Source organism: Arvicola amphibius, chromosome 1 (genome assembly GCF_903992535.2).
Source record: "Arvicola amphibius chromosome 1, mArvAmp1.2, whole genome shotgun sequence".
NCBI classification, from domain to species: domain Eukaryota; kingdom Metazoa; phylum Chordata; class Mammalia; order Rodentia; family Cricetidae; genus Arvicola; species Arvicola amphibius.
In genome coordinates this window covers 110,942,064-110,969,230 of record NC_052047.1, presented here as the reverse complement: position 1 = coordinate 110,969,230, position 27,167 = coordinate 110,942,064, and the positions used below count along the sequence as shown (strand labels likewise).

The following is a 27,167-nucleotide window of genomic DNA, read 5'->3' as shown; positions in this document are numbered from 1 at the left end:
CCAGTCAGGTAGAAAGGCTGGTAGATTAGTAAAAGCTGACCCAGTTCCTCAAATACCCACGGTCCCCTAAAGTGAGCTTCTGCAGGCCTTGTTCCTGGCAGCACTCTAGACAAAGTCTTGGAGGTCTGGGGTGGAAGTTCATCTCCGGGGCTGACTGGGCTTGCTGAACGCTGGTCTTTGGTCCCGGGAGCAGAGAGTAACATCTTACCTTTGGAATCTCTCTGTTCTTCACCTCCAGGCTGCATAACCACTGAGGGTGGGCAGCTGTCCCGGGCAGATGCTACAGCAGCTTATGGGAGCTTACAGGGGTCATCGTCCTTGTATCAGGGCCACCAGGCCCCCATGGCTCAGCAGGAGTCTCTCAGCCACCCCTCACACAAGTTCCAGCCTCCAGCACTGTGCTCCTCGTCTGTCTGCTGCTCCCACTGCTCCCCAGTCTCACCTTCCCTCAAAGGCCAGGTCGCCCCACCCAGTATCCACCCAGCTCACAGTTTCCGGCAGCCCTCTGAAATGGTGACCCACCAGCTGGGGTCGCTGCAGTGTTCCACCCTGCTGCCCAGGGAGAAAGAGCTGGCCTGCAGTCCCCATCCACCAAAGCTGCTGCAGCCCTGGTTAGAACCACCGCCTCTGGCAGAACAGGAGAGTACATCCCAGCGGCCAGGACAGCAGCTGATTTCCCAGCCTGTGTGCATCGTCCCTCCGCAAGACGTTCAGTCGGGAGCTCACTCCCAGCCGGCCATACAGACACCCTCCATCCAAGTTCAGCTGGGCCACCACCAGAAGCTGAAGCTCGGCCACTTTCAGCAGCAGCCACAGCAGCCGCCGCCACCGCCACCTCCACCTCCACCTCCTCCACCCACCCAGCATGCACCGCCACCCTTGCCTCCATCCCAGCACCTGGCTTCCAGCCAGCACGAGAGCCCTCCTGGGCCTGCCTGTTCCCAGAACGTGGACATTATGCATCACAAGTTTGAGCTGGAGGAGATGCAGAAGGACTTGGAACTCCTCCTGCAGGCTCAACAGCCCAGCCTGCAGCTGAGTCAGACCAAGTCTCCTCAGCATCTGCAGCAAACCATCGTGGGGCAGATCAACTATATTGTCAGGCAGCCAGCACCTGTCCAGTCCCAGAGCCAGGAGGATTCCCTGCAGGTGAGCTGTCATCCCAGGACTTCTTAGGGCATACAGCATCTGGTTTCTTCATCTAAGTGTGTTCTTCAGCTAAGCCCTCACATTAGTCCTGAGCTCAGCAAAGCTGTGGAGGATATAGTATGTGGTCTATAGAGATCTGGGCTCAGGGTTCTCTAGAGTGGCCTGGCTTAGCCCTATCCCATGGGGTGACATTGGGGAGAGAGAGAGAAAGAGGGAAAGGGAGAAGGAGAGGGAGAAGGAGAGGGAGAGGGAGGAAGAGAGAGAGAGAGTCTATGGAGAAGCTAGGGGTTGATGTTGGGCATCTTCCTCTGTTGCTGTCCACTTTTCTTTCTTTTCTTTTCTTTTGAAACAGAGTCTCTAACTGAACTTGGAGCTTGCTAGCTTGGCTCAGCTGGCCGTTCTGCAAGCCCCAGAGATCCACCCATCTCCACATTCCAAGCACTGGGGTTATAGGCATGCACTGATATTCTTGGCTTTTTAATGTGGGTTCTGGAGGATTGAGCTCAGGTTCTCATGTATTCGTGGAGAGCAGCATGTACTCAAGCCCAGTAGATGGTACCATCGGAGTGTTGCTACACCCCTTCCAGGGTCACGATAAGGGGCAGTCGCTCCTATCTGTGAACTCTTTCAAGCTGGGAGCTTAGGCATACCTAGTAGGGAAATAGAGAGCTCAAGGAGTAGAATGAGGGTGGCATTAGACCTTGGTTGCTGGCACTTTTACAACACTCCAAGGAATATTTTGACTTTATGTCTGCAAAGCTAGATATGTTTTATGCACACATATGGAAAACCATACCAGCAGATGGTGCCATCTGTGGCTTGTAGGTGCGGTAGGGTTGGTGAGGGCGAGCAGTTTGCTTTGAGACTCTATAGAGTGCTGAGAGGAGGATGAGACTGAGCCCAGGTCTGCTGATTTGTCTGTAATGCCACGGAAGAGGCTCTGATCTCTGTTTAGGGAATGTTGGAGAATCGAATGCTGATCCTCTCCTTTCTCGAGATGATTGAGTGAGTGCATTTGTCTTTGGGGTCTTTGCTGTTTCACATCTTAGTTCATACTTCTCAATTTTTTTCTAGATCTTTTTTTCTAGATCTCTTGTTCCAGCCTATGTCCCCATCCCTTCTCACATTTTGCATGGTAGCGTCTCCTTTAAATCTATGGTTACACATCTCCAGAGAGGCTCCAGAGACTTTTATTATAAAACATAAGGCTTCACATTCATGCTTCATCAGGAATGACTTTAGATAATGCTTCAGGTGTCATCTCCTGAGGCTCAGTTCCTTTGAAGAGATGTAAAATATTCTGTGCTGGCAGAGTAGAATCCAGGGTTCATAGAGGACCACAGCTAAATATAGTGCAAACTGTTGCGGATTTGAGGGTGTGTGTCGGTGATAGGTTAAGTGCTTGCTACCACGCACAAGATCCTGGGTTTGATTCCTAGCACCACAACCATAATAGTAATGAAATAAATCCAGATCAAAGCCAAACTAACCAGTCAGCTACCCAACTAGCCAGCCAACTAGCCAAACAAACCAAAGCCACATGTTAAAATTGTTAAAGTGCACATCGCAGAGTTAGTTCAGAATTCTTGGTTTGGGTTCTATCCTAAGACTACGGTATTAAGATACAGTTTCAGGAAGAGATTAGATAGGTGTGTGTGTATGTGTGTGTGTGTGTGTGTGTGTGTGTGTGCATCATTTGCACATGTCTGTGTGGGTATATGGATATGTGGATGTCTGGGGTTGTGTATATGAGGGTGCACAGGCATTTGTGTGCCTGTGTTCATAGAGGCCAGAGGTTGACATTGGCTATCTTCCTTGATAACTCTGCTTTAATTTTTAAGACAGGATTTCTCATTAGACTAAAAACTCACAGATTGGCTAGGCTGACTGGCCAATGACCCTTTCTCTGCCCACTATCTCAGCTCTGGGGTTTAGACGGTGATTCATCCCCAAGTTCTATGTGGGTGCCAGGACTCTGAATTCAGGTCTTTGTTGGGCACTTTACTGACTGCCATTTCCCCAACCCAGATGATTTTTCTTTTTGAGAAAATATAATTCACTCATGGTAATGTAAACAGTGACAGGGTGGAGCTCAGTGGGCCTTAGCCCCTGCTGGGAGTCTCTGCAGGAAACCCATCCAAGGTCATTTTCCCTTTCTAGGTTACAGAGGAGCCACCAGCACCTGAGGGCCCAAAGCCAGCTCTACCCCTCGACAAGAATACTGCTGCAGCCTTGCCTCAGACATCCGGGGAAGAAACTCCACACAGTGTCCCCACAGTGGACAGCGCCTCCCAGCACTCCTCTCCAAATGTGGTGAGAAAGGTACTAACACAGCCTAGTGCGGGGCACCAGGCGCCTGGATGAGGGTGGTGGGGTGCGGGAGGTGTGTTCCCGCTCCGTCCCTGGATACTAGCCAGCCCACTACTGAGTGAGCTACTGAGTGAGCGATGCAGATCTTCACCATCTCCATTCGCACTCCCACATGGGCCCGCTGGGCTTCATTTGGAGGGGAAGGAAGGGTCAGTTTACTCTGTGCTCAGAACGGTGTGTGTGCTACCTGATGACCGTGATCTAATGTCACCTTCCAAATGGCTGTCTGAGGTGGGCATCACCACCAAAAAGCGAAGGAAAATGAAGATTAGGGCCTTACAGCTGCCGGAAGAGCTGAGCTTTACTTAAGAACCCAGTACACAGCCTTTATCCTTTCTCAGTGGAAATGGGGGAAGATATTGGACGTGGCTCTCCACTACCCAAAGTTATTGGCTTTAGAATTAGATCCAGTAGAAGTGGCTGGGTACATGGTCTGCAGCAGGGATGTCCTTATAGAGGCGGTTGACCACCTACAGATATGGAGATCCTTGGAAGATGAGCTATCAGGGGCCTCTCGTCCTAGTCACCTTATCATTCGCTAGGCGCATCCACTCGTCTTGGCAGTAACTCAGCCCCATACTCCTGAGCTGTCTGTCTCCCGTGTTCTTTTCCTCTCCGCTCTGTCTTCCTTCTAGCTGGACTGTCAGCACTGTGCCATGTCCTCCACCCTAGCCGGTGTCCCAGGGTCCTTTCCTTTAATTGCCTGCCTGGGCCCAGTGTCTCAGTCTTTCTGGTCCTCTAAAGCCCTGGCTCTAAAGCCCTAGTCTTGAAGTCTACAACTCCAAGCTTGCACACCAGCGCCTTAGTATCCCTGTGCTTGCAGCCTAGTTCTGCTCCCTGCTCCCTGTACAGCCCCTTGTTTCCCCAGCAGTGCCGTCTTAGATCAGGCAGCCTCACTGTACTGAAGACAAGTCCAGGAAAGCAAGCAGTGGCAGAAATGAAACGCTGGCTGAAAGCTTCTGGCTTTCAGAGACTGGGAAGGCCTCTATGCTAGTAGCCTTTTGTCTGTGCCTGTCCTGTTCTGTCCTACCTACCCTGTTGAAAATGGTTTGGTCTTCAGGTGCCATAAATAGGCCCTTTGTAGATCTTAGTTGTTTAACTACTTATATATGGGCCATCTAGTCCATCCATTTATTTATTTATTCGAAGTTAACAAATTTTATACACATTCATACAAATGTACACATGTGTCCTAGAATTTCAAATATTGTAGGTGCTCAACACATACTGGCGTGTGAGGTGGTCTGTCTCACCGTGGAGCTGCTGCCTGGTGAGAGAGAAACAGACACCGTAGTAAGTTACGCTGGACACTACAGTCACCATCGAGGTGCCTCCTCCTGGAGCACTTCCTTCTGGGAGAGGAGGCTGCTCACGGGACACCTCCTGATAGTATGTTTTACACTGAGGTGTAAAGAAGCTGGGCCAGTAGAGGGAGAAAGGAAATAGTGGACAGGAATGGCAATCTTGGAAGGTCAAAGTTGAGAGAAAGCCTGAGCCTTTCTTAGGAGTTCAGCTGACTTGGCTGACAGGAGCAGGGGTGCACTGGGAATGGGAGTGATGGCAAGGCCTTGCATATTCTGCTTGAATTGGGATTCACTATTGGGGCTGGGGTGGTTGGCCGAAGGATTTTCAGCTAGGAGGGATATGACTTGAATTAAATGTGAAAGGTCACTTCAACTAGAGATCAGTGGTAAGAGAGACCAGAATAATACCGAGGAGAGAAGTTGAATGAATTAAGTAGCTGTGGAAGGAAGAGGAAGCCAGGATTTCAAGGGCCATCAGAGGACAAGAGCTTTGAATTCAGTGTCTGGTTGATGACAGGAAATGAGACAGAGAAAGTCCTTTGCCTCAAAATTCGGTCTGTCTTGGCATGGGAATGGGAATATGTATCTAAAGAACATGCTGGAAGGAAGGGGGGATGTTGCTTTGAATTGCTGTTGCTCTCCCATGGAAACCACATTAAAAGATGACCCAAGGCAGCCATTTTCAATACCCTCAGTTAACAGGAAGCCTGGGACTTGCTGGTGCTTAAGTGTTGGGAAAGCCATGCAAAAAACTCTGCTTCTCATTTGGTGGGGTGCATTGGTGTTCTTACACACAGTATGGAGGAAGGGCAGGAACTGTTTTCAAGCACAGAGACTGTTGCCTGTGTGTCTCTAGGTCTCTCTGAGTGACAAGGGGACATGGGTCATTCTGGGTGAATGCAGGTTGGCAAAGGGTTAGTGAAGGCTCTGGCAACTTCTTGTTCTGAACTCTTCTTGGTCGTCGTGACTTGGGGCCCATATTGAGGTCTGGGGCAAGGGTCAGGAGAATGGTCTGTTTGTAAGGCCTTGTGACTGAGGCTCCCAGAAAAGGGCCTGTTATTGTGGGTCAGAGTTCCGGAGTTTTGGGTTGCAGTTGCTGCTGTAAGGAAAGCTGCTTTAATTTTGAAGGAATTTAATTGCTTTTAAGCTGGGGTTGAGCAAAATAAAAGGTATGAGATATCAAATATTTTTAGCACCTCATTGATGAATAATATCTTGTATGAATTTAAACAAGCCAAATTTGCACAGGTTTTATATGATGACTCCACCTTGTGTCTTTATCCTAGCAATACTATGAGGAGGCTGCTTTCTTATTCCCCTTTGAAAGATATGGCAACTGAGACCCAGAGGGATTAAGTGACCCACCTAAGAGTTATACAGCTGCCTATGGGCAATGTTAGGAGTAGAACACAGGCTCCTGACTCAGCCTGTGCTCGGTGACTGGGCCCAATGGCCTCTCTGTACTGTAGTGGGAGAAAGAGGACTCCATTTTGGCCTCTCACCTGTTGGATTTTGTCTTTGAAGTATCCCTGGGCTTTGCTGGGGGAGAGTGCTTAGGATCCAACCCCCTTTGGCCCTTGTTGTCTTTGTTAGAAGTGTTTGGGTCTACAGCCACTCCTCAGCTGCGCTGGTCTGTGGGAGCCAGGGAAGTGGGATGTCCTTCTGAAGGTCATAGACCAGGGAATCTAAGGCACCAGGCTCTTTTGTGGGCATCCCATGCCGACTCTATTGCCACTAGGAGGACTTTGACTAGGACAGAGGGCCTGTTGCTGCTAGTGACCTTACAGTGAAGATATTGCAGCTGAAGATGAGATCAGAAGTTCTAGACTGAGTTTTCTAGAAGGAGGAGCCCTGCTCTCTCAGTTGTCCCGCCATCTTCCATGCAGCACTGCCTGTTGACCGAACTTCCTAACCTTGGTTCAGCTACTCTGAAAAGCCTCTTGGTCACCACTCCACAGCACATGCTCCCTACATCCCTGGTGAATCTGAAAGACATTTTTAATGGCTTCTTTTCATACTTGGAAACTGATCACCTGATGAAAAATACCCATGACTGCATCCTTAGAGCACTCTCTAAGACCACAGGCACCACAGAGAACCCAGCTGAGTCCCTCATCACCTGCAAGAGAGCTCTCTGCCACATGGGGTGTAGTCCCAGTTCTTCCGAAAGGACTTGGAGATAACTGCTCATGGCTTCAAGGGAGTCTGGGATGCATTTCCACCAAATGATGCAGAAGCACTAGGCACTTCCTGTGGCCCGGATTCTTAAGGAAGACACAGATAAACAAAGGACAGTGACTGAGGTGGAGTGCAGCTGTATCATCGCAAAGCAAAGCACGTCAACACCTGCACTCTTAACTTAACCCTTTAACAGCCGCATGGCATTTATATCAGCCTGAGGAGGAAATTCCAGCCCAGAGATGAGAAATGACTCACTTAAATTCTTACCTTGGCATATGTGAGAAAGTACATCTTGCCTTCAGCAGTCCCTGAATACAGGGTTGCAGGCCAGATCCTGGATACTCAACCTCAGCTATGATCTTACAGCCATATAGCATGCCCTGAAAGTAGCCGGAACATTCTCGGGGTGATGAAGCCTTCTTAGGGCACATCCCGTGTCCCCCCATCAGCACCCGCAGGACTGTGCCAGGATCTGCTCACTGTGTGGGAGGCAAATCAAATACTCCCCAGTCGCTTCTGAGTCTGTCTCCTTTAAGGAGCTCTCTCTTTAGTTCTCTCAGTCACCCACATCTCCTGGTCCATGAGGAAACGGGCACTTCCTCCAGTGTCCTGGGTAAATACCTCTGGCCATCTCTCCCAAGCCTCTAAGGGTTTCTAAGTTTCACTTAACTGCCTTTCGCTCCAGACTCACTGAATTCTGCGTGTGCCTTTCCTCCTCCTCCCACCTCAGCCTCTAGGATCCTCTTCTCTTCTTTGTTTTTCTCAGACCAGTAGGGCACTGGGTGCTTTTCAGTTCTTGTCTCTTTGTCGCCTATGATCCTATCTGACTCTTGCCAGTGGGATGTCTATGCTCCCATCAGAGTAGCCTTAGCTAATGCAGGAGCCTCTTGAGCTGGGTGAGCACTCACTGGCAATCAGAGCAACAACACTGCTATTGAAAGTCAACAGCCATTATGTGCTGGGCAGTGGTGGTGCACGCCTTTAGTTCCAGGATTCAGGAGGCAGAGGCAGGCAGATCTCTGAGTTGAGGACAGCCTGGTCTACAGAGTAAGTTCCAGGACAGACAGGGTTACACAGAGAAACCCTGTCTCAAGAAAATCAAAAAACCAAACCAATCCAAATCAAACCAAACCCAAACTCCCAAAACAAACAAAACAAAAACCCGCTATGTGACACCAGTTACTAGACAGGTTATTTGCTTCCTCCCCTGCCTTGTTCGACTGTTCTGCTCACTTCTGTTAAACCAGCCCGACTCTCTGAAGCCATTGGAACATTCAGATAGTGAGAGCCTTTAATTCATAGGACAGTTTACCTCTGTAAGGTAAATTACCTATCTTTTCCTGCGTCCTCGGCTAGAGAGCTTTCTGTGACTGTCTAAAAGACACAGCTCCCAAGTTGTTGGTCCCCTTTCCTACTGTCCATCAACCCCCTGCTCTTTGGTGATTTTAACCACTGTGAACAACCTGAAACCAGAGGAGAACAGGCATAGCCTTGGAACAACAGAAACAGATGTCACAATTCCAAGGCATTATATCATGTATGAGATCATAAACCCCCACACAGGATATAATTAGCATGCTTGACCAAGCAAGTTTAGAGATACAGTTTTCTTTAGACATTGCCCATTTTTCCCCTCCCTCTCTCCCTCCTTCCCTCCCTCCCTCCCTCCCTCCCTCCCTCCCTCCCTCCCTCCCCTCCTCCCTCCCTCCTTTCCCTCTCCCCTCCCTCCCTCTCTCCCTCTCTCTCTCTCTCTTTCTTTCTTTCTTTCTTTCTTTCTTTCTTTCTTTCTCTTTCTTTCTTTTCCTTCCTTCCTTCCTTCCTTTCTTTTCTTTTCAATATTTTTTTGAGATGGGATTTCTCTGTGTATCCCTGGCTGTGCTGGAAATCTCTGTAGACCAGGTTGGCCTTGAACTCAGGACTCAGGGATTCTCTTGCCTCTGCTTCTTGGGTGCTGGAATTAAGGTGTGTGCCACCATGCCCAGCTTAAGAAATTGCTCATTTTCAACATTTAAGCAATAAACAGGTTAGAAATAGGAATATATTTCTATAAAGGAAGCTCTCAAGAAAGAAGACAGTGACTTCTCCTGGAGAAAGGCCAACGTACGGGATTGTTAAGGACAAGTTAAGTCCTGCACTCTTAAGAGCCCCTGAAAAAATCCTGGACTCTAGCAATTCCAGCCATTCTTTTACACGTTATTCTCATTTGTTCTGCTAGATGAGACCATGTACTAGTTAAAATTGTAGAAGTCATCCCTTCCAAAATAATGTTCTTAAACCAATTCACTTTGTTGTTGACTAAAGTATGTTTCAGATATCTGGGAATGAGTTGAGGAGGAACACCACGCCATCTTCCCTGCTTTATCCCCAGAAATGTTACCTTCCTGGAAGAGCCAGACTCATAATAAACATGGACATGTGCACTATGTGTCTCTTTATTATTTCACAGTTTCTTCCTCGGGCACCAGGTTTCTAGCCAATGGCACAAAATTAAGACCAGCCAGCATTTTTCCCAGGCTAGACCAGAATCCCTAGTCTTGGGCCTAGAGGGACTTGGGAAGTCTTGGTGATCACTCTGTGTCTCAATTTACCTTCCTGTTGAAGTGAAAGAACTATGCTTTCTCTGGGCTTGGAGAATATTGTGTGGCAAGTGCTTACAACAACAACTGAACTCCAGAGGAGGTGGAAGTGGGGATGGGTGGGCGGCAGGGTGCAGTCAAAACAGAAGACAGGCCAGCTGGGTGAAGGGCAGCATGGTGACTAACAGAAGAGGCAGGAGTTAGGGAGCTCTCTGGCAAGTGGCAAGTCAAGGGTAAGGACAGTTAGAAAGATGAGCCGCTCCCACAAGCAGACAGGCAGCAGACAGAAAGGAGAGAGAGTCAAGACGGAACCCAGGTGCCTGCTTAGGTGCACGGCGCCCTGAGTTCTAGCCTTAGAGGAGGGGGTAGGAAGATCAGAAGTTCAAGGTCATCCTCAGCCACGTAGCAAGACCCAGCCTCAATAAACAGACTGAAGTAAGAAGACAGGCAAAGAGGAAGAAAGGGACAGAAAAGGGGGCAACATACAAGTGTGGAGGGGGAGGGCAATTAGGAGCAAGCCAGGCGAGGGTAACTAAGGGAGGGAAGAATGGGTTCTTAGGTTCAGGGTGGTCTCCCCTCATCCTCAAAGCCTGAGTTCTAAAACATTCAGTAAACACTGACTCTTCCTTCCTGAACTAGAAATGCAGACTTCAGAATATAAACTTCATGAAGTCTGAAGGTGTTAGGTGTGATAAAGAGGAGATGTCGGGACCCCGTTAACTGTTCAGATAGCAAGTCAGGATTTTGTGAGGCTTTATGGCAGGAAATGCACGTTTGCGTTCTCTTGTTTGACCTCTGAACCAGGTGTTGCAGAGGGCAGGTACTCTCTTCTCCCCTGGTAGAAGCTCCATCTTTAAGCGAGGTCCTGGTCAGCAGACAATGTAACTCATTCCCAAGCCCTTCCCCAGCCCTAGCATGCTCGTTAGATGCCCCCCCTCCTCTTCCTGGCTCTACCTGCTCTCCCTCACTTGTGGCATGGGCAGCAGAGGACTGTGAAAGCTCCCTTGGTTCTCCACTCTCTTCCTGCACAAGAAACAAGCACTTTTCAGTTAAGTGGTTGGTGGCACTTCATCCTACAGAGCCAGGAAAGCACCAAAAGTATTGAGATGGTCCGTGTAGGTTTCAGAAATGCCATGTTTGTGAACCTGCATATGTGTGTGTGTGGTGTGTGTGTGTACGCGTGCGCGTGTGCACGCACGCATGCACACTTGGCCATGTTTTAAGAGTTATTTTATGAATATAGGTGTTTTGCTTGTATGTATGTCTGTGTACCGTGTGCATGCCTGGTGCCCACTGAGTGAGGACAGAGGAGGGCATTGCATCCCCTGAGACTGGAGTTACAGATAGTTGTGAGCTGCCATGTGGGTACTAGAATTCAAACCCAGATCCCCTGGAAGAGTAGCCAGTCGCATTGTTAGCCGCTGAAGCATCTATCCAGCTCTGTCCTTGTGTTTTTATAGGCTATAGGATGGGGGGTGAGTGCTAGGTTGCTTTCCATGATGCTTTTGAGTTCCTTCGCCCATGGATGTTCCCCAGGTTTTGGGACTGCTGACAGCACTTTACTCTGCAAGCACTGGTCTCCTCGTGACTGGCTATGGGTGTGGGGAAGAAAGAGACAGGAGCAGTTCACCTGCAGACTTGCTTCAAAATAAGCTGTGGCTCAGTCTGCCTGTTCCCTTCTTCTTCTGTCACTGTATGAACTCACGTGTCATTGCATGAAGAAAGAAATTGGAAGAAGGGACTTGATGTCCTCAGATAAAGTATGTTATTTGGGATTTGGCTTTATGCGGAACTCAACTGATTAGTTGGATGGTCTAAACAGATTCTGGATTAGTATCAAGGATCTCACCAAGAGCTTGCTGGAACATGCACAGAACCCTGAGTTCAATCCTTAACTACCTTATAAAATTGGGCCTAATGGCATATGCCTTTAATCCCAATAGTTGAGAGGAGGAGACAGAAGGATCAGAAGTTCAAGGTCACCCTCAGCTACGTGTGTGTGTGTGTGTGAATATACATATATATATATATGTATATGTATGTAATTCTCATTATCTGTCATGGGTAGACAAAATGAACATCAGAACTACATTAAATATGTCATGTGGGTAGGGAGGAATAATACAGTTGAAAGGATTCATTTGCTCTATATTATAAATCACCAGATATTCTGTCTGCAGATAAGGAAATACAGGTTATTAGTGAGCTCTGGAAGTGTACAGCCAGGACAATTAAGGAACAACTCGCCCCTTCAGGATCCCATGGCTCCCTCCCAGCAGAGGACAAGGCTGGCTGGAGTCTCACTGTGAGGCTCATGAAAGACCCTAAAGTGATTATTCTGGCAGTAGCAGAAAAAAGGAGAGAGGGTGAAGGCAGAGCCAAGTGGACGCACGGGAGGACTCAGCCACACTCAGTCACTAGCCAGAAGGCCACTGGATTCTGGCCTTGATCCCTTTTGCTGGGCTCCATGCCTAATTCACTTTGCTGGAAGCATCTGCGCATCCTTGCTCTGTAGACTACGTAGAAAGTTAGAAAGTTTTTTACTAAAGATTACCAAGCAACACACAAAAAAGCATACTTTTCCATGGAAAGATAAATAAAAGGTGCTTAAACTGTCTATTTTGAAAACTGAGAAGAAACATAAACCAAGGAAACACAAACTTTAAAAGCTGATAACTAATAAAGGAACAGGGTGGGGAGAGAAGAGAAAAAAAACTGATAACACCAAAGAAAAGAAAAAGGTGAAGGTGACAAGAGACAGAAGGGGATGGAAGGGGAGGGAGAGCAGCTGGGGGAAGGATGAAGACGTTATGTGCAGAGGGCCAGACAGAGGGAGGAGCTGATGGAGTTGGTGGAGTCAGGCCTGGGCTGAGTGAGTCTGAAGGGCAGGCTGGACTCACATCTAGGAGAGCGCCCTCAGGTGGTTTGGGGTAAGACACTGGCAGGGTCCTCAGCAGCAGGATGACTGTGCAAACTCATCCAGAAAAACACAAAAGAAGAGAAAGAAATGGCACTACTTACATCACCTTATGTGTGCACAGAAAATCCAAAGCGAGTCTAGCAAGGAGTCTGAGTACAAGGTCAATCAACACAATCAATTGTATTTCTATGTTCAATTAAAAAAATGAAAAGCATTAAGGCTCATGCTTTATGGAAACATTAAAAACCTAAAGATGACTTTCTGGGCCTCATTTGTTTCTAACAAAGGCCTCTGCAGCAAAACACTACAGTGGGCAGTCGGGGCTTACAGGGGCTGCAGTAGCAGACCAGATATTCTAAGTGTTGTCAGAGATCGCATCTTTTAACCTTCACCATAGCCTCTGAGTGGCTACCGTGAGGGTTAACTGAGGTGGTATGTGTAAAGCCCCAGCAAATTGCTTTGCAAGTAATAAATTGTTACTAAACTTCAGCTCTCCAAAGTCAGTCATGATTTCAGGGTGAACTCGGAGTCAGTCATGAGTGGAACCAAGCTGCTCTTTCTTCAGCTCACATTTGTAGAATCACCAGTCTCACGGCATTGCTTCAGAATTTCAGTCAGCTCATTATGTCCTGTGCTCATCCAGACACTGCCTCTGGGCATAGGGATAAAGTGGGTGAACAAATCAGACCAAAGTCTATGCTTTGACAGAGCTTAGTTTCGTAGGGCAATAGCGTCTGATCGCTGTGCCCTGGATGTGCATGAGGCTGAAAGCACTGGTGTTATGGGAGCATCAGGGGGTGGCGTATGGCCTGCACTAGAGCATGAGAGAGTCTTTGTTACACACACGCACACACACACACACACACACACACACAAGCATACAGACATACACACACATACACATACAAACACACTGTGCACGCACACACAAACATGCGCACACATACATACACACACAAATACGCGCGCGCGCACACACACACAAACACATATAAACACACAAAACTCGCGCACATATACATACACACAAGCACCCACATGCACACATAGAAGCACACAAACATGCATATACCCATATGCACATGCACACACACACGCACACACAAGCACACAGATATGCACACACATACACAAACACACATACAAGCACACAGACAAGCGCACACACACATAAGCATACACACACAAGCACACGGACACACACACACAAGCATACACACACATCCCCTACACACACACCCTGGCAGTGGGAAGCTGAGCTCTGAAGGGCAGGTGGAACAGGGCTGGACTAAAGGAGAGTGTTGCAAACTCTCTGGACAGGGTGAGGGCTGCCAGTGGCATCTGGCTTGTTTCAGGAGCTAAAGACAGTGTCTGAAGGGTCCTGGAGAATGGGGGAGGGCTGTTTTCTGATTTGTGACTGCTAAGGATGAGGGCAGGGCTCACCTGGGTCTTGGAAGTCTCTTCAGGATCTTTGCACTCACCCTGAATAGAGTGAGTGCGCTGCAGGGTTAAGGACAAGGCATGATATGGTCTGATGTGTGTTTCCAGGTGTCTCTGGAGGAGACTGAGGAGGCCACTCCTCTTGTCTGGGGAGATAAGGACACGGGTTATGCTGTGGCACTGCCTGTAGAGAGGGACGTAATGAGTATATCTGAATTACAGGGCCTGGTGTTAGCTTAGAAGCAAGTTGGAGTGTCCCTATGATGCTCCCTCTAGCATCTGACTTACGAAGCAGAGTAACCAGGAATGACATTTACAGGGAGGAAGGCCATCTTTCTTTACTAGGTAATAACTTTATTACCTTTATATTGAAACCTGAGAATGTACTGAAGTGTTTACTGCCCTCTGGAAATTTGAACACTTCAAACGTGGGGGAAAGAATGACAGATTTGGGACCCTGATCTTGAAAGTTTAGAGCTTCATGCTCTAGTGTTTTCCCTTTGATTTTCAAAAGTAGAAAAATTGGTATATATTCAATCTTTCTTTTTTTCCAAGAACAAGGCTTCTTAAAGTTCTAAATTCATGAAAACTAGACTTAAAATTGGTCTCCCGCCTTCTCTCCTCCATTACATCTGTTTCTTCATTCTGGAAAACTATACAATCAGCGACCGAAATCACCCATGTCTTCAACTTCTTAAGTTCCTTCTTCTCAGGAGCCCGAGTAGATAGATTTCTGCTTGGAACAGCCTCACCCCATCTGATGACTGCACCTGCTGGGGCCATGTTAGGAGTTGCTCTGAAGATCCCTTCTTGTGTTTTGGAGTGATTTTGTCATGTATGCCAGGGCTAGAAAAGACTTTCTACTACCTTGATGATATGCATTAGTCAATGCTAGTACAAGCTGCAAGCTTGCTGCAGGCTCTGGAATTGAGCTGGGTTCTCCTGGATAAAGTGGAGATCCCCTGGAACCTTGGCATGCTTTCAAGGGAACAGCTCTGGAGTAAATCAGAGTTCGAGGTTTTCATAACTTCTGGCCAGTTTTATATAGGATAGTATCCCATGAGATCTCCTAAAGGGAAGCCACAGACAGTATTAGGCAAGACTGGAAATGTGAGATTAGAAAGTCCGACTAATGCTTTGTTTAAGCACAGGACTAGGGCTGGAGTTACTGCCCATGGGACATGTGTGGACCTCAGGTCAGGTGGTAGGTTCTTTCCTTGTCTCGTTCTGTTTCTCTTGCATATATATGAAAAAATATATATGCAAATATATGTTTATATATATATATGTGGAAGACACATGCATATACACATACACACACAGACACCCCACCACACACACCATACCTTAGCTTGCACTTCTGTATCATAACCTAGTAACTTCCTTGGTGGTGGGAATTGGGACAGGGCTTCATAAGTTTCCTTAGCTCTCAGTGGCAGCCCCCAAATACAGGCAAATGGAATCTCAGAGCTCTTGTGGAACGGGTCTCGCCTCCCTTCCTACACTCCCAGTTGACAGTCCAACTCTCTCCATGCCCCTTTCTGCAGCACTCCTCCTCAGTGAGCATCATGGGCTTTTCCAACACTCTGGAGATGGAGTTGTCATCGACCAGGCTGGCGAGGACCATAGAGCCACAGATTCACAGGGTGAGCAGCCTGACAGCTGGTCCCACCCACACAATTCCGAACCTGCTGAGTGGCCCACCACAAACCATGTCCAGCCTGATGAACATCTCAAACCACGCCGTGCCGAGCTCAGCCAGTCACCTGCAACCCGTGCCAAACCTTGTGCGTGGCTCATTCCAGTCCTTGCCCAACCTGAGGGGTGATTGTTCCCAGGCCATTACAAGCCTGGCCAGCAACCTCTCACAGTCTGGGCCCAGCCTAATGCCTGGACACACCCAGGCTGCGCCGAGTCTGGCCACTTGTCCTCCGCAGGGCATGCCTCCCGTTTCTGACATACATCTGGAGACTAGATCAGCTTCCAGTCCTGGCTCTGGCCAAACTGCAGAGAACCTGGGCCCCAAGGATGGGGCTGAGTACTCCACGGGGAATGCCCAGTGTAAGGTAGGACTTGAGAAAGTGACATTCAGTTTTTGCTTGCTGTGAAGCAAAAGGTTGGCCACTGGCAGCCCTAGCTTAGCCTCAGCTCAGCAGTTTTGCTGTCGGCTAGAATGTCTGACTTGATTCTCGTTGACCTCTCGCCTTTGGCAGATGGAAAGTGGGGACAGCCCTCGCTTCACAGACTCAGGAGGAAAAGGCCCCACAGCCTCCAATCTGGATGTTCCCAAGGACTTGGCTATTCCCTCAGAACTGGAGGAGCCAATCAACCTTTCTGTGAAGAAACCTTTCCTGGCTCCGGTGACCAACACATCTACTGCTCTACAACAGTACCAGCGATCAAAAGGTGAGTCGAGTCTAGTTTCCTGTTGGCCACAGATGCGAGCAAGTGAGGTGGAGGCAGGCGGGTGGGCTCAGCTTGGGAGATGCAGTTTATGAGGCTGGATGTGCTTCTGTCCTTTGGAAGTGATATACATGCTTCTGCTTTCCTAACCATGGGCAGCACTGATCTGTGGGACCTCCTTCTAATCTTCCTCATAGAATACATCCTGGTGAGTCTGACTTTGTATTGTAGGCACACTTGAAGAAATCACTCCAAAAGAGCTAGCCTTGGTAAAACCTGTGAGGTATGTCTGATGGATCTAGTTAGAACATCAACTCTGTCCTTTGTGAAATGGATATCTGCCATCTGCCCCAGTAAATGGTACTCACCAAACTCCTGCACAGAGCAGAGGACAAACACCACAGAGAAATCACTTAGCCCTTTACTCTCTAACAGCACGATTTTCCACGTACTTAGCCATCATGTAGAGTTGTGCAGTGCCTCGTAACGAAGGGCATTTGGACCACTGGAGATAGGCTCCAAGTTTCTTCTTAGGGAGTGGGCTTTTTCCTTCTACCACATGGGTTCTGTGGGTTGAATTCAGGATGTCAGACTTGGCAGCAAGAACCTCTACCCACTGAGCTGTCTTGCCAGCCCACCAATATCCTGTCTTAAGGTGATTTATTTCAGTGCTGATCAGTGGTTTGTTCCATCCGATAAAGGATGGTCAAGAAGTTAGAGTCAAACACTGACCACTTAGGATTTTTTTCCATGTGTGGTGTTATTGAGTATTTTGAAATGGATCAGTCTATTCTGTAGGCACTTACTACATACATGAACAATGATACCACCAAGTGGACTGTTTTTCCTCATTTTTTCTTTATACTGACAGACCAACTGAAAAAGTTATTGGTCCTTATTACATAAGTAATATTACCTTCTATCTTATGCAATTAAATCAAAATTTTAGGCCCATCTTTGCCCAAGGAAAGTATATAGTCCAGAGCTAATAAGTGGGAGTTCTGTCTGTGCCTCGCCTCTCTCCCTGCCGTCTGTGTGGACTGTGCTGTGCAGAGGCTCTGGCCCCTGGGGTGGCTGCAGAAAATGCCAGGAGGTGGCACGAGTGTGTTGGAAACTGGTTATTTCTGAGCTCTGAGAAGATGGCTCTCAGTGCCTCACCCAGCTCTTAACTCTCGGCAGGCTGTGCTCATCTTTGCCAAAAAGATGATGGCTTTCAGCGTCTCTCTGGAAGGAGACCTATAGTAGGATTGTCATCACCAATGAATGAGCACACTTGGTAACAACTGTGTGGCAGATGTACGACCAAAAGTCCAAATAACAGAAATAAGCAGAAGGTCTAGAGTGGCATTTGTTGCCGCACATGTATGACATAGCTATTTAATTTATCTTTTGTCTTTTGTCTTAGCATATGAGAATTTTGAACAAGGAACCCTAGAGCCAGATACAAAAGAGAATCCAAGCATCAGGTAATGACTCTGGGCCGACCTTCTTACCCTCAATTTCTTGGCCTGAGAGGCTGGCACAGGAAGTAATCCTGCAGAAGAACTAGAAGCAGAAATGTGTCTATACCTGCCGTTACCACCTGCTAAGCCTCAAGTGGGATCCATGTGGTTGGGTGCCTTGAGTAGTCATGGGAGTGTTCCAGGCACCATTAGACATACCCTATGTGTGACAGTCCTTACTCTTCAGGGAGCCCTCCTTTGACTACAGAAGTGCCAAGGGTCTTTGCCGTGTTTGACAGGGTTGAATGGGTTGATCTTGGCAAGAGCAAAAATGTGGACCTATACAGGGTTAACTGGGGAGGCTGCTCATTTGTGGGATCATGAAGAAGCCTAACTTAGAGATCAGGGGGCCATTTGGGGCTCCTGATGAGACCCAGGGTGTGTCTCTTACCACAGAGCCATCAGTAGTGAGCCCAAGATCCCTTACGTGAGACTGGAGCGGCTCAAGATATGCGCGGCCTCGTCGGGAGAGATGCCCGTGTTTAAGCTGAAGCCACAGAAGAACAGGCAGGACGGGAGTTTCCTGCTGGTGATCGAGTGTGGCTCTGAGTCCTCTAGCATGTCCATTAAGGTACCACTTGGCTCTGCTTGGTCCAGGCTTCTTATTGCTTCTCGGCCTTTTGGCTAAGACCAAGTGCAGAATATCCTTGAGGGCCTTTTGTGAACTCGGTGGAATGTAGCTTGTCCCCTACTGCATGGGATCTGGGAGATACGGCAGGGTGGCTGAGCTGGGACTTGGCTGGCTTGTGGTCCCGGAGTGAGAGGCCCTCACAGTAAGTGCTCAGTCTCTGTCGCTCTCCCCTCCACCCCATCCTTGCCAACCATTTGTCAGTACTGTGCTCTGACCGCTCAGACTCCCTTCTTCCCCAAGGTCAGCCAGAACAGCCTGCCTGATGCCACCCAGGGCCCAGGGCTGGGGGGAAGAAAGGTCACTGTCACATCTCTGGCTGGGCAGCGGCCACTGGAGGTGGACAGCGCCTCTTCTGAAGAACAGAGACTCGTTCCCCGAAGTCTTGGAGCCAAGAAGTGCACCCCAGCCCCCATCGAGAATGACGACTTCTGTGCCGTGTGTCTCAATGGTGGGGAGCTGCTGTGCTGTGACCGCTGCCCCAAAGTGTTTCACCTGTCCTGCCATGTGCCAGCCTTGCTCAGCTTCCCGGGGTGAGTCATGCCGTCACCTGACTAGCCAGATCATGATCCTGGCCAGGCCCCAGCTCCCCCTTTCCTATGCCTGTCATGGGCAGAGGGTCAGGGGAGGCTGCTGGGTTCTAATACGACCTCATCTGCTGCACAGGGGAGAGTGGGTGTGCACCCTGTGCCGCAGCCTGGTGCAGCCTGAGATGGAGTACGATTGTGAGAACGCCCGCTATAGTCAGCCGGGAGTGCGGCCACCTCCCGGCCTGAGCGTCTATGACCAGAAGGTAGGGAAGGGTTCTGGGAAGAGAGTTTCCTGTGTGAGGCAGACCCTTGTGTCTACAGAGGCTGAGGTTTTTCCAGGGAGACGACAAGTCTTTTTGGGGGGTGGCCTTTGTTAGTCAGCTGTGACATCATTGTAACAACATACCTGAGAAAATCCACTAACGCGGAACAGGGTGAGTTAGACTCACGGTTTCGTCCCATGGTCACTTGGCGTCATTGTCCCCAGGTGTGTGGCAAGGCAGAAACAGGACAGTAGGGAGCATGGGGAGAGCAGAGCTTCGCTTATGGCCTCCAGGGACAGTATATACCCTGCGAGGGAGTGGCCCAGATGACCTACTTCCTCCCTCTCTCCTCCACTCCTTAAAAGTCTCACCCACTACCCCTACTCCAGAAGAGAACTGATCCCCCCCATGAGATCGGAGCTTTCATGGTTAAGTCACTTTGCAAGGGCCCCACCTCTGAGCTGCTGCCCTGGGACCAAGTCTTCAATACAGGAACTTCAGGGGGGGCAGGGGGGGCGCATTTAAGGCTGCGCCATGGCCATGCCTGATGACTTGGCCTGCAGGAATCTATGTGATTGTCCTTTCCCCAGCAGTTTCCCTTTGGCCTGAGAGCCCAAGCTGCGTTCTTATGGTTGCTGACACCCTTGAGGTCAGAGCCAGACAATTAGCAGGGTTACCATCTTTAGTTCTCACTGAGGTGGGTGGAACAGTGTGCCGCTTGCCATTTGTGCTTTCTGCAGAAGTGTGAGAAGCTGGTCCTGTCTCTGTGCTGCAACAGCCTCAGCCTGCCCTTCCATGAACCAGTCAGCCCTCTGGTAAGGAGGCCCCATGCTTCTGCCTGCTGTGCTCCTTTCTGCTTAGGGGCCCCCTGGGGGTCACGGCCACTCCTGCTTCTTGCTCTCCCTCGCACCTGCTAACATCAGACTTGAGTTAGCAAGCCTCTTCCTCTATCCCTTCTTTTATTCCTCCTTCTTCTTCATTTCCTCCTCCCCTTCTCTCCCTTCCCAAGGCCAGACATTATTACCAGATTATCAAGAGGCCCATGGACCTATCGATTATCCGGAGGAGGCTGCAAAAGAAGGACCCAGCTCACTATACCACTCCAGAGGAAGTAGTATCCGACGTGCGCCTCATGTTCTGGAACTGTGCTAAGTTCAATTACGTATGTTAGTCTTGTTTTCTGTTTCGCAGTGACCCTGAGATGGTCATGGCTGGGGGTGGATGTGGGCAAGGGCATCTGGGAGCAGAGTTCTGGGATTTCGTATGGTTTTAAAGCCCTCTCCCAAATGTGGGCCCTAAGCTTGAACTCAGAAGGATGGGAGGAGGTGGTAACTGGCCAACTGTGGGTATCTACTGAGATAACTTCTACTTTATGAGCTGCCTCCAAATGAGTTATCTTGGGCCCTAGGAGAATGTGCCAAGCTCCAGGTCTCTCAGGATGAGAGTCTAAGACGGGCCAGTCAGGCTTGTGTTCCCTGTGTCCCTTTTGATGGAGGGGCATAGAGGAGGTGGCCTGGTAGAAACAGGCTGAACCACTACTGTCTCCCCTCATCAGCCCGACTCGGAGGTTGCAGAGGCTGGGCGCTGTCTGGAAGTATTCTTTGAGGGCTGGCTAAAGGAGATCTACCCAGACAAATGCTTTGCCCAGTCCCAGCAAGAGGATTCAGACTCTGAGGACGTATCCGGCGAGAGTGGCTGTTCCACCCCTCAGGGCTTCCCGTGGCCTCCCTACATGCAGGAAGGCATCCAGCCCAAGAGGCGGCGGCGACACATGGTAAAGAGCAGCTGCCAGCCAGTGGGCAAGGTGGGTGGGTTGTGGCACTGGCAAGGGGCACCTGAGCAGCCAGCGCCAAGTACTAGATGGAGTCATGTCAATGGAGAAAAGTAGGGTGGCATGAAGACCACCAGCCCCAGCTATTAGTGAAGCCTGACATTCAGAGGGGCCATGTGCCTGCCAGGGGCCCACTAGCAAGTTCACGGCTCTAGGGTGAAGAAGGTGTCGTGACCCCCAGCTCAGAACTGTTATACTATACTATGTTATACTATACTATGCAATGCCCATAGAAAGAGAGCCACCTGATACCAGTGCCTGAGTCCTGCCTGGGCCTGAGGGAGGAAAGAAGGGACCCTTTAAACTCCTGGATAGGAAGGAAGCAGTGGGCTGGCTTGCAGCAGACACTTCTAGGACCTTCTGACTCTCTCGTCTGTGTAGACCTGAAAGATCAGTCTCCCTCCTTCCTTCCCTCCCTTGTGTCCCTCCCCCTTGTCCCCTTCTTCCTTCCCTCTCCTTCCTTCAATCCCTCTTTTCATCTTTCCTTTTTGAAATAGGGTCTTACTCTGTAGCCAAGGCTAGATTGGAACTAACTCTAGAAACCAGACTGGTCTTAAGCTTGTGACAGTCCCCCTACCTCTTCCTCCCAATTGCTAGGATTACCTGTGTGTGACACTGCATGCAGCCATTCTGTTAAACTCCCTGAGATGTGCGGCTGGCCTCATGTGCCAAGGTCTGCCAGAAACCCCTGGTTATCTGGTTATCTACAACACTTGGTACCTGGTACATAGGGTCCTTGGTGAGCTCTGCTGTTGCATTTCCAGGGTAGACTACATCGGCTCTGGGGAACCCCAATCCTGTCCCGGGTCCCCTTCAGTTTAATAAATCCAAATTTGAGTATTCCAATTTTTCTTTTCTCTCAGGAGAATGAAAAGACAAAGAAAATGTCCTTTCGTCTGGCCAACAGCATCTCGCAGGTGTGAGAGCCGGAAGGAGGCGGGCTCGCTGGTGGCCGACGTCCCACCTTCTCACCCATCCCTCCCCACCTTTCAGCTTATCCTCTCCAGAGTGTGGCTGTGAGATGAGTCTTGTTGAGCGGGTCAAGCTCCCTTCACCATTTGCATCTCTAGCATTTATCTGGGAGCCCTAGGGCATCCCCCATAAAGAAATTTCAGGAAAACAGGGAAGAGGGAGGCGTTCCTCATTGCCAGAGTCAGGAACACACAGGCTCCATGCCTCTTGCGGCTCAGGAGGACCTGGCAGACTCTGCTCACCTCTCAGCAGCCAGGGCTCAGGAGCAGTGCACTGTGTGTGTCTGAACTCCTGGTTTAGAAGCGGGTACACGAAAGGAGGCGAGGTTTGGATGTATGGCAGGTGTGTGACCCCTGTCCCAGCACAGCCAAAGACTGTCACTGTTTGCCTTTGCTCGTCCTGTTGGGACAGAGGCATCTGCCACTGGCGGAATTGTGGAGGCTTCTCAAGGCCTCAATTGGTGCCTATTTGGGTTCTAACGGTTTTCAGGGTATTTGCTTCCCATGCCCCCTTTCCCGAGTAGGAGTTAGGTGGTCACTGTGAAGTGCTATGTGTGGCTGGCACTCTCACCCGAGTTAGGTGGCTGTGCAGAGACCGGATTTCACTCACACTCAGACGGTGCCAGCTTCGGAGTCTGTCCGTCTGTGTCCTGACTCTGGGCTAGTAGCACTTGAGAAGCTACCTTCTCAGAAGTGGCTACTGTGTATGTCAGCGGTTCTTCCTCCATCACCTCTGTTCTACATCTGCATCTTGGGTTTTACTTGGGAGAAGTGAAGCGGCGTCGGCTGCTGGTACAGGTTCCCTAGCAAGAACATCCCGCAGCCAGTGTGGTGTGCGGGGCCTTTTCTCCTGCCCAAGTTCTACTTCTCTACTTTCTCGCACAACCAAAGATCAGAACTGTGGCCTCGCTGCTCGCAGCCCGGAAGCAGCCAACACACGGTCATCCTTTTTTGTCGGAGCCTGGAGAAGACGGTGGTGACGGATGGGACTCTAACTGGGCATTCCTGGGCTAAGGGCAGAGAAGGGGGATACTGAGAGGTGAGAAACCAGCATCCTTTAGTGACCCTAAGGTAGCTCTAGAGTGGCAGTTTTCACAAGATGCAGGAAGGCCTTCTGGAACCCCTGGGAATAGAGCTGTGTCCTGTAGATCCACTGTAGATGGATCTCCACCATGTAGGCAGGGTGTCTGAGAAGAAGCATCTGAGAAACCTACAGGGCCAGGCTTCTTCCTAGACAAGGGCTTGGTTGAAGGACCTATCGATTATATTGCTGCTGGAGATGGCATCTTAGTAGCCTGGTCCCGAGGCATGGCATGGCTGATTTCAGGGGACTTTTAGGCTGTGGCTTTGGTTTTGTGAAAGTTTAAGGAAGTGATTATTCATAAGGCTTTATTTTTATTTATTTATTTTTGCTGGGAAGCAAGGTTCTTTTCACCAGAAAGCTTTTCTTTTCTCCCTGTCAGTCAACAAAAGCACTCATTCTCTTCTGCACTTGACTGAGGGAGAAGCTTCACTTCGAAGCCCCTCCCACTGCCTTGTCTTTCAGCAGTGCGGTCAAGCCAAGCTCTCTTCCGTAGATGGATGGGCTTCCATACCTTGCTGTCTGGTTCCAGGCAGCTGAATCTTCTTCAGTTCGTTTCTAGTCAGGTAACCTTTGAACACAGGCTTTGCTCTTTATGTTCACAAGATCTTTGTTGGGCTCTTCTATTTCTCTTTGAATTTTGCATTTTTTTTTTTCTCTGATTGGTCTGGTGAGCTTCCTTTTTTTCATACGTCTCTAATTTCTGATTTGGGGACCTTTCCTTTTGTGGCCCATATTCCATACTTCACGGTGTTCAGCCCTGGAAAGCCACTGAGCACTGCGATAGCCTGAAACCTAACGGCTTTTACTGGATCGGCTGCAGACTGTGCCGGGGACATGGAAATGCATGGTTCAAAGCCTCGCTTCCCTCTCCTGGTGCAGCTTGTTGCTTGTGTCCCGTCAGAACAAGGATCAGCTTCTGGGCCCAGAGATCTTGCAAATGTGGTCGGCAGTCCTCTGTTCTCTTTCCCCTACAGAGCCCCTCTGTGCTGAGAGGCTCCCTCTGCGCCTGTGAGCAGGGAAGATAGGAAAGAGGGATGCCTTTTCCTTCAAGGAGGTGAGGCCCTGGCCCACCATTCCTTTCCTACACGTACTAGCCCATGGAATTTCCCCTGGAACCAAGTTTTTAAAGTCACCTTAATTTTTTTTGCATGCAACAACAACAACAACAAAACAAAAACAAAACAAAACAAAACAAAAAACCCAAACCGGAAGTTTAAGGAAATTAAAAACAAAACCAAACACTTGTTCACTAAGCAAGTTTTACTCTTTGGATCGTCAACATTTTCACTGGGTCCTGCAGTGGCTCGTTCCCATGCTGTCCCATGGTCAGCTAAGCTCTTTGGTCCTGGGCAAAGTCATGCAGTGGAAATGAAGCGAGTTCTGGTTGTTACACTGTGCAGCCCTAGAAGACAAGAGACTTCTTCCTGGCTGTGCTGAGAGACACAATAGTAGCATGGCTTCCGTGGACGCATGGGGATTTTAGTGCAAACGTTGGTACAGGAGGGACTTGGAAAGCATCCTTTCACGGAGTATGCTAGGTTGATCCTCCTGAATTCTAGTAACAGGTATCTGCCTGCTGTAGGGACCTTGCTGAACGACGGCCACCAGGCCCTCCTTGGACATCGCTCCATGGGTGACATTGTTGGAAATGCAGTGAGTATTGGCTTCCGGTCCCTAGTTTTGTCTTTGTATGCCTCTTAATATGCCTCTTTGTAGCTGTCTCCGCTCTGTTCCCACTTTTGCCACACTGGTCACTATTAAACTTCTGAGCTGAGTCTTCGCTTCTGGGCCTCCTCTTCTTCAGCCCCATTCACTGCTGTGCACAGTCCCTTCTCCATGACTGTGCCCCTCTCCCTTCTCCCAGACTTTCCTTCTTCTCCAGGATTTCCTCCTCTTCCAGCGTGAACCCAGGGCCCATCACATAGGTTCCCTATCAGCATCTTGAACTTTCCTAACTCCCCAGCTTCTATGGTCTCCATTTTTCACGTCAGCCTGCTTTCTCTTCCCTTTTGACTTCTAAGCATAGCGGACTCAGAACCACATCCTCAGTATTGATTGGGAACCCTTGAACTTGTATTACTCTTCTTTCTGATTCGCACCCTTCATCTTTGCTGTCAGCCAATGACTGAATGTACCATCCTCTTCCTTGAAGAGAGCTCCCGAGGCGAGGGCTTCCTGCCCGCCGCTCTTCTTCCCGTTGACCAGTGTGTGTGTCCTGTCTCACTTCCTTCCCTGTACTTCCAGTTCTGTGTTCTCTGCACCCCGATATGTCCTCCAAGGCTCTGCTTTTTCCCTCTGGGCTCTGCAGGCTCTCTCCTTTGCTTCTCTCTACACAGCCTACCAAAGTTATTTCAAGATTAAAACAAGAATGTCACATCTGTGTCATAGACCACTTTCCCTATCCATCATTTTTATTTTTAAAATAAACTGTTTGGCTGGACGTGGTGACATACATCTTTAATCCCAGCACTTGGGAGGCAGAGACTGGAGGCTCTCTGGGAGTTCAGCCTGGTCTATAGAGTGAGTGCCAGGCCAGCCAGGGCTACACAGTGAGACCCTGTCTCAAAACACAAACAACAAAAAGAATATTTTTCTTTGATTCTTCTTCATCTCCGGTCCTCTGTTGATTTTCATAAGAGGCACCAGTGACCACGCAGTTGCCAAATGCAATGAATGCTTCTCATTTCCCAGCTGTCTGGAGCCCTGCACAGCCCCTCCCTTGGCCCACCCTTCCCTTCGCGTACCACGCCCTTCACTCCGTCTTTCAGGACAGTCCCGGTTGCTGCACCATCTTTATCTCAGCCACAAAGGCTAAGCTTGTTTGGGACCTAGATGGAGGGATGTGCCTGGCTGTCGCCATTTTCTCCTCTCCAGGGTCTGGGTAAGCAAGCAGAGTCATTGCTGCCCCCGATTGCTCCTCTCTGGCTTTCAACTCCTTCTTCCTGGGTTTGCTTCTCCTCTGGCGAGCTCATGAGCATCATGAGCACCTGCAGAGAGTTCTGCATCTGTGAGTCCTCCCCTCTGTCGCTCCCAGGAGAGCATAGGAAGACAGCCAATTTGTTAAGCCCATTCAGTCAGCCTAAGTGAGGGTTGGATTTTGCAGCATGCAATCTGCCATCTGGCTCAACTAAATTCCCACACTGATGGACAGCTCACCAGTATGATACTTATCAGTTGGAGCCTGCCTCAGTCAGCAGGGAGCCGAGGATCATGGGAAGGCAAGCTTTCATGCTTGATTCAGGGCTGCAGCCAGGAAGAGTCCTGGCAGGGTAGGGGTGTGTCATGATGACCTTCTGAGGGAGGGGAGACTGGGAAGTGCCGTGGTTCCTCTAGCTCAGCTAGACCCCTCCCGTAGGTCTTTCTTGTCTGCATTGATCATCCTCCCATCTGCTTACTTCAGATGCTACCGGAGCTTCAGATGGTAGCTGCTTTCTTGGAGGTACTGTAGAAGGACAACTGACTTGAGAGTCTGAGAATCTCAATTTTGGATTGTAAATGATGGGCAGTGTGACCTGGGGTACAGTTCCCTCATCTATAAAGTTAGGGATTGCTCAGATTCCGCAGCTCGAAAGTTGACAACTATGGTTCTGACTCTGGAGCCCAGGCCACAGAGGAGCTCTGGTGTGGGGAGCCAGCTAGAGTAGTCCCAAACAACAGGGCGACAAACTCTACTGGCCAAACCACACTGCTTTGAAGGAAGTCTTCACTGGTGGTGCTGCTTCTTGAGTCCATATGCCCACACCTCAGGCTGCACACCTCACGGGTGTCTAGACATGTTTCTCTCGTGTCTTTCTGAGACATGCTCAGTTGATCCAAAGGGGCTAGGGGTAGGCTAGGGGCAGAAGGAAGGAATTTAAGGGGAAGCATAATTGATTTTTAATGGACCCACACATTCAGAATCCAATAAAACAGAGCACTTTTTTTTTCCCCAGCAATTCTGTCCTAGAGTGTTCTTAGTGGAAATCGTTGAATCTACTCCATATCCTTTTGGATCCTGGATTCCAGCATCAGTAAG

The 27,167-nt window shown here is 49.4% G+C and overlaps 1 protein-coding gene across 1 annotated transcript in view; it reads left to right on the top strand.

The window, feature by feature from the left end:
- Positions 1 to 22,074, top strand: part of Trim66 (tripartite motif containing 66) — a 49,904-nt gene extending 27,830 nt beyond the window's left edge. Inside the window, 12 exon segments of the mRNA XM_038342749.1 lie at positions 239 to 1,149; positions 3,310 to 3,471; positions 15,488 to 16,006; positions 16,154 to 16,346; positions 17,749 to 17,809; positions 18,242 to 18,416; positions 18,717 to 19,006; positions 19,140 to 19,266; positions 20,007 to 20,081; positions 20,276 to 20,428; positions 20,822 to 21,040; positions 21,961 to 22,074. Coding sequence (XP_038198677.1) covers positions 239 to 1,149; positions 3,310 to 3,471; positions 15,488 to 16,006; positions 16,154 to 16,346; positions 17,749 to 17,809; positions 18,242 to 18,416; positions 18,717 to 19,006; positions 19,140 to 19,266; positions 20,007 to 20,081; positions 20,276 to 20,428; positions 20,822 to 21,040; positions 21,961 to 22,020 — 2,945 coding nt within the window. The 3' untranslated portion in view covers positions 22,021 to 22,074.
- Positions 22,075 to 27,167: the final 5,093 nt, after the last annotated feature.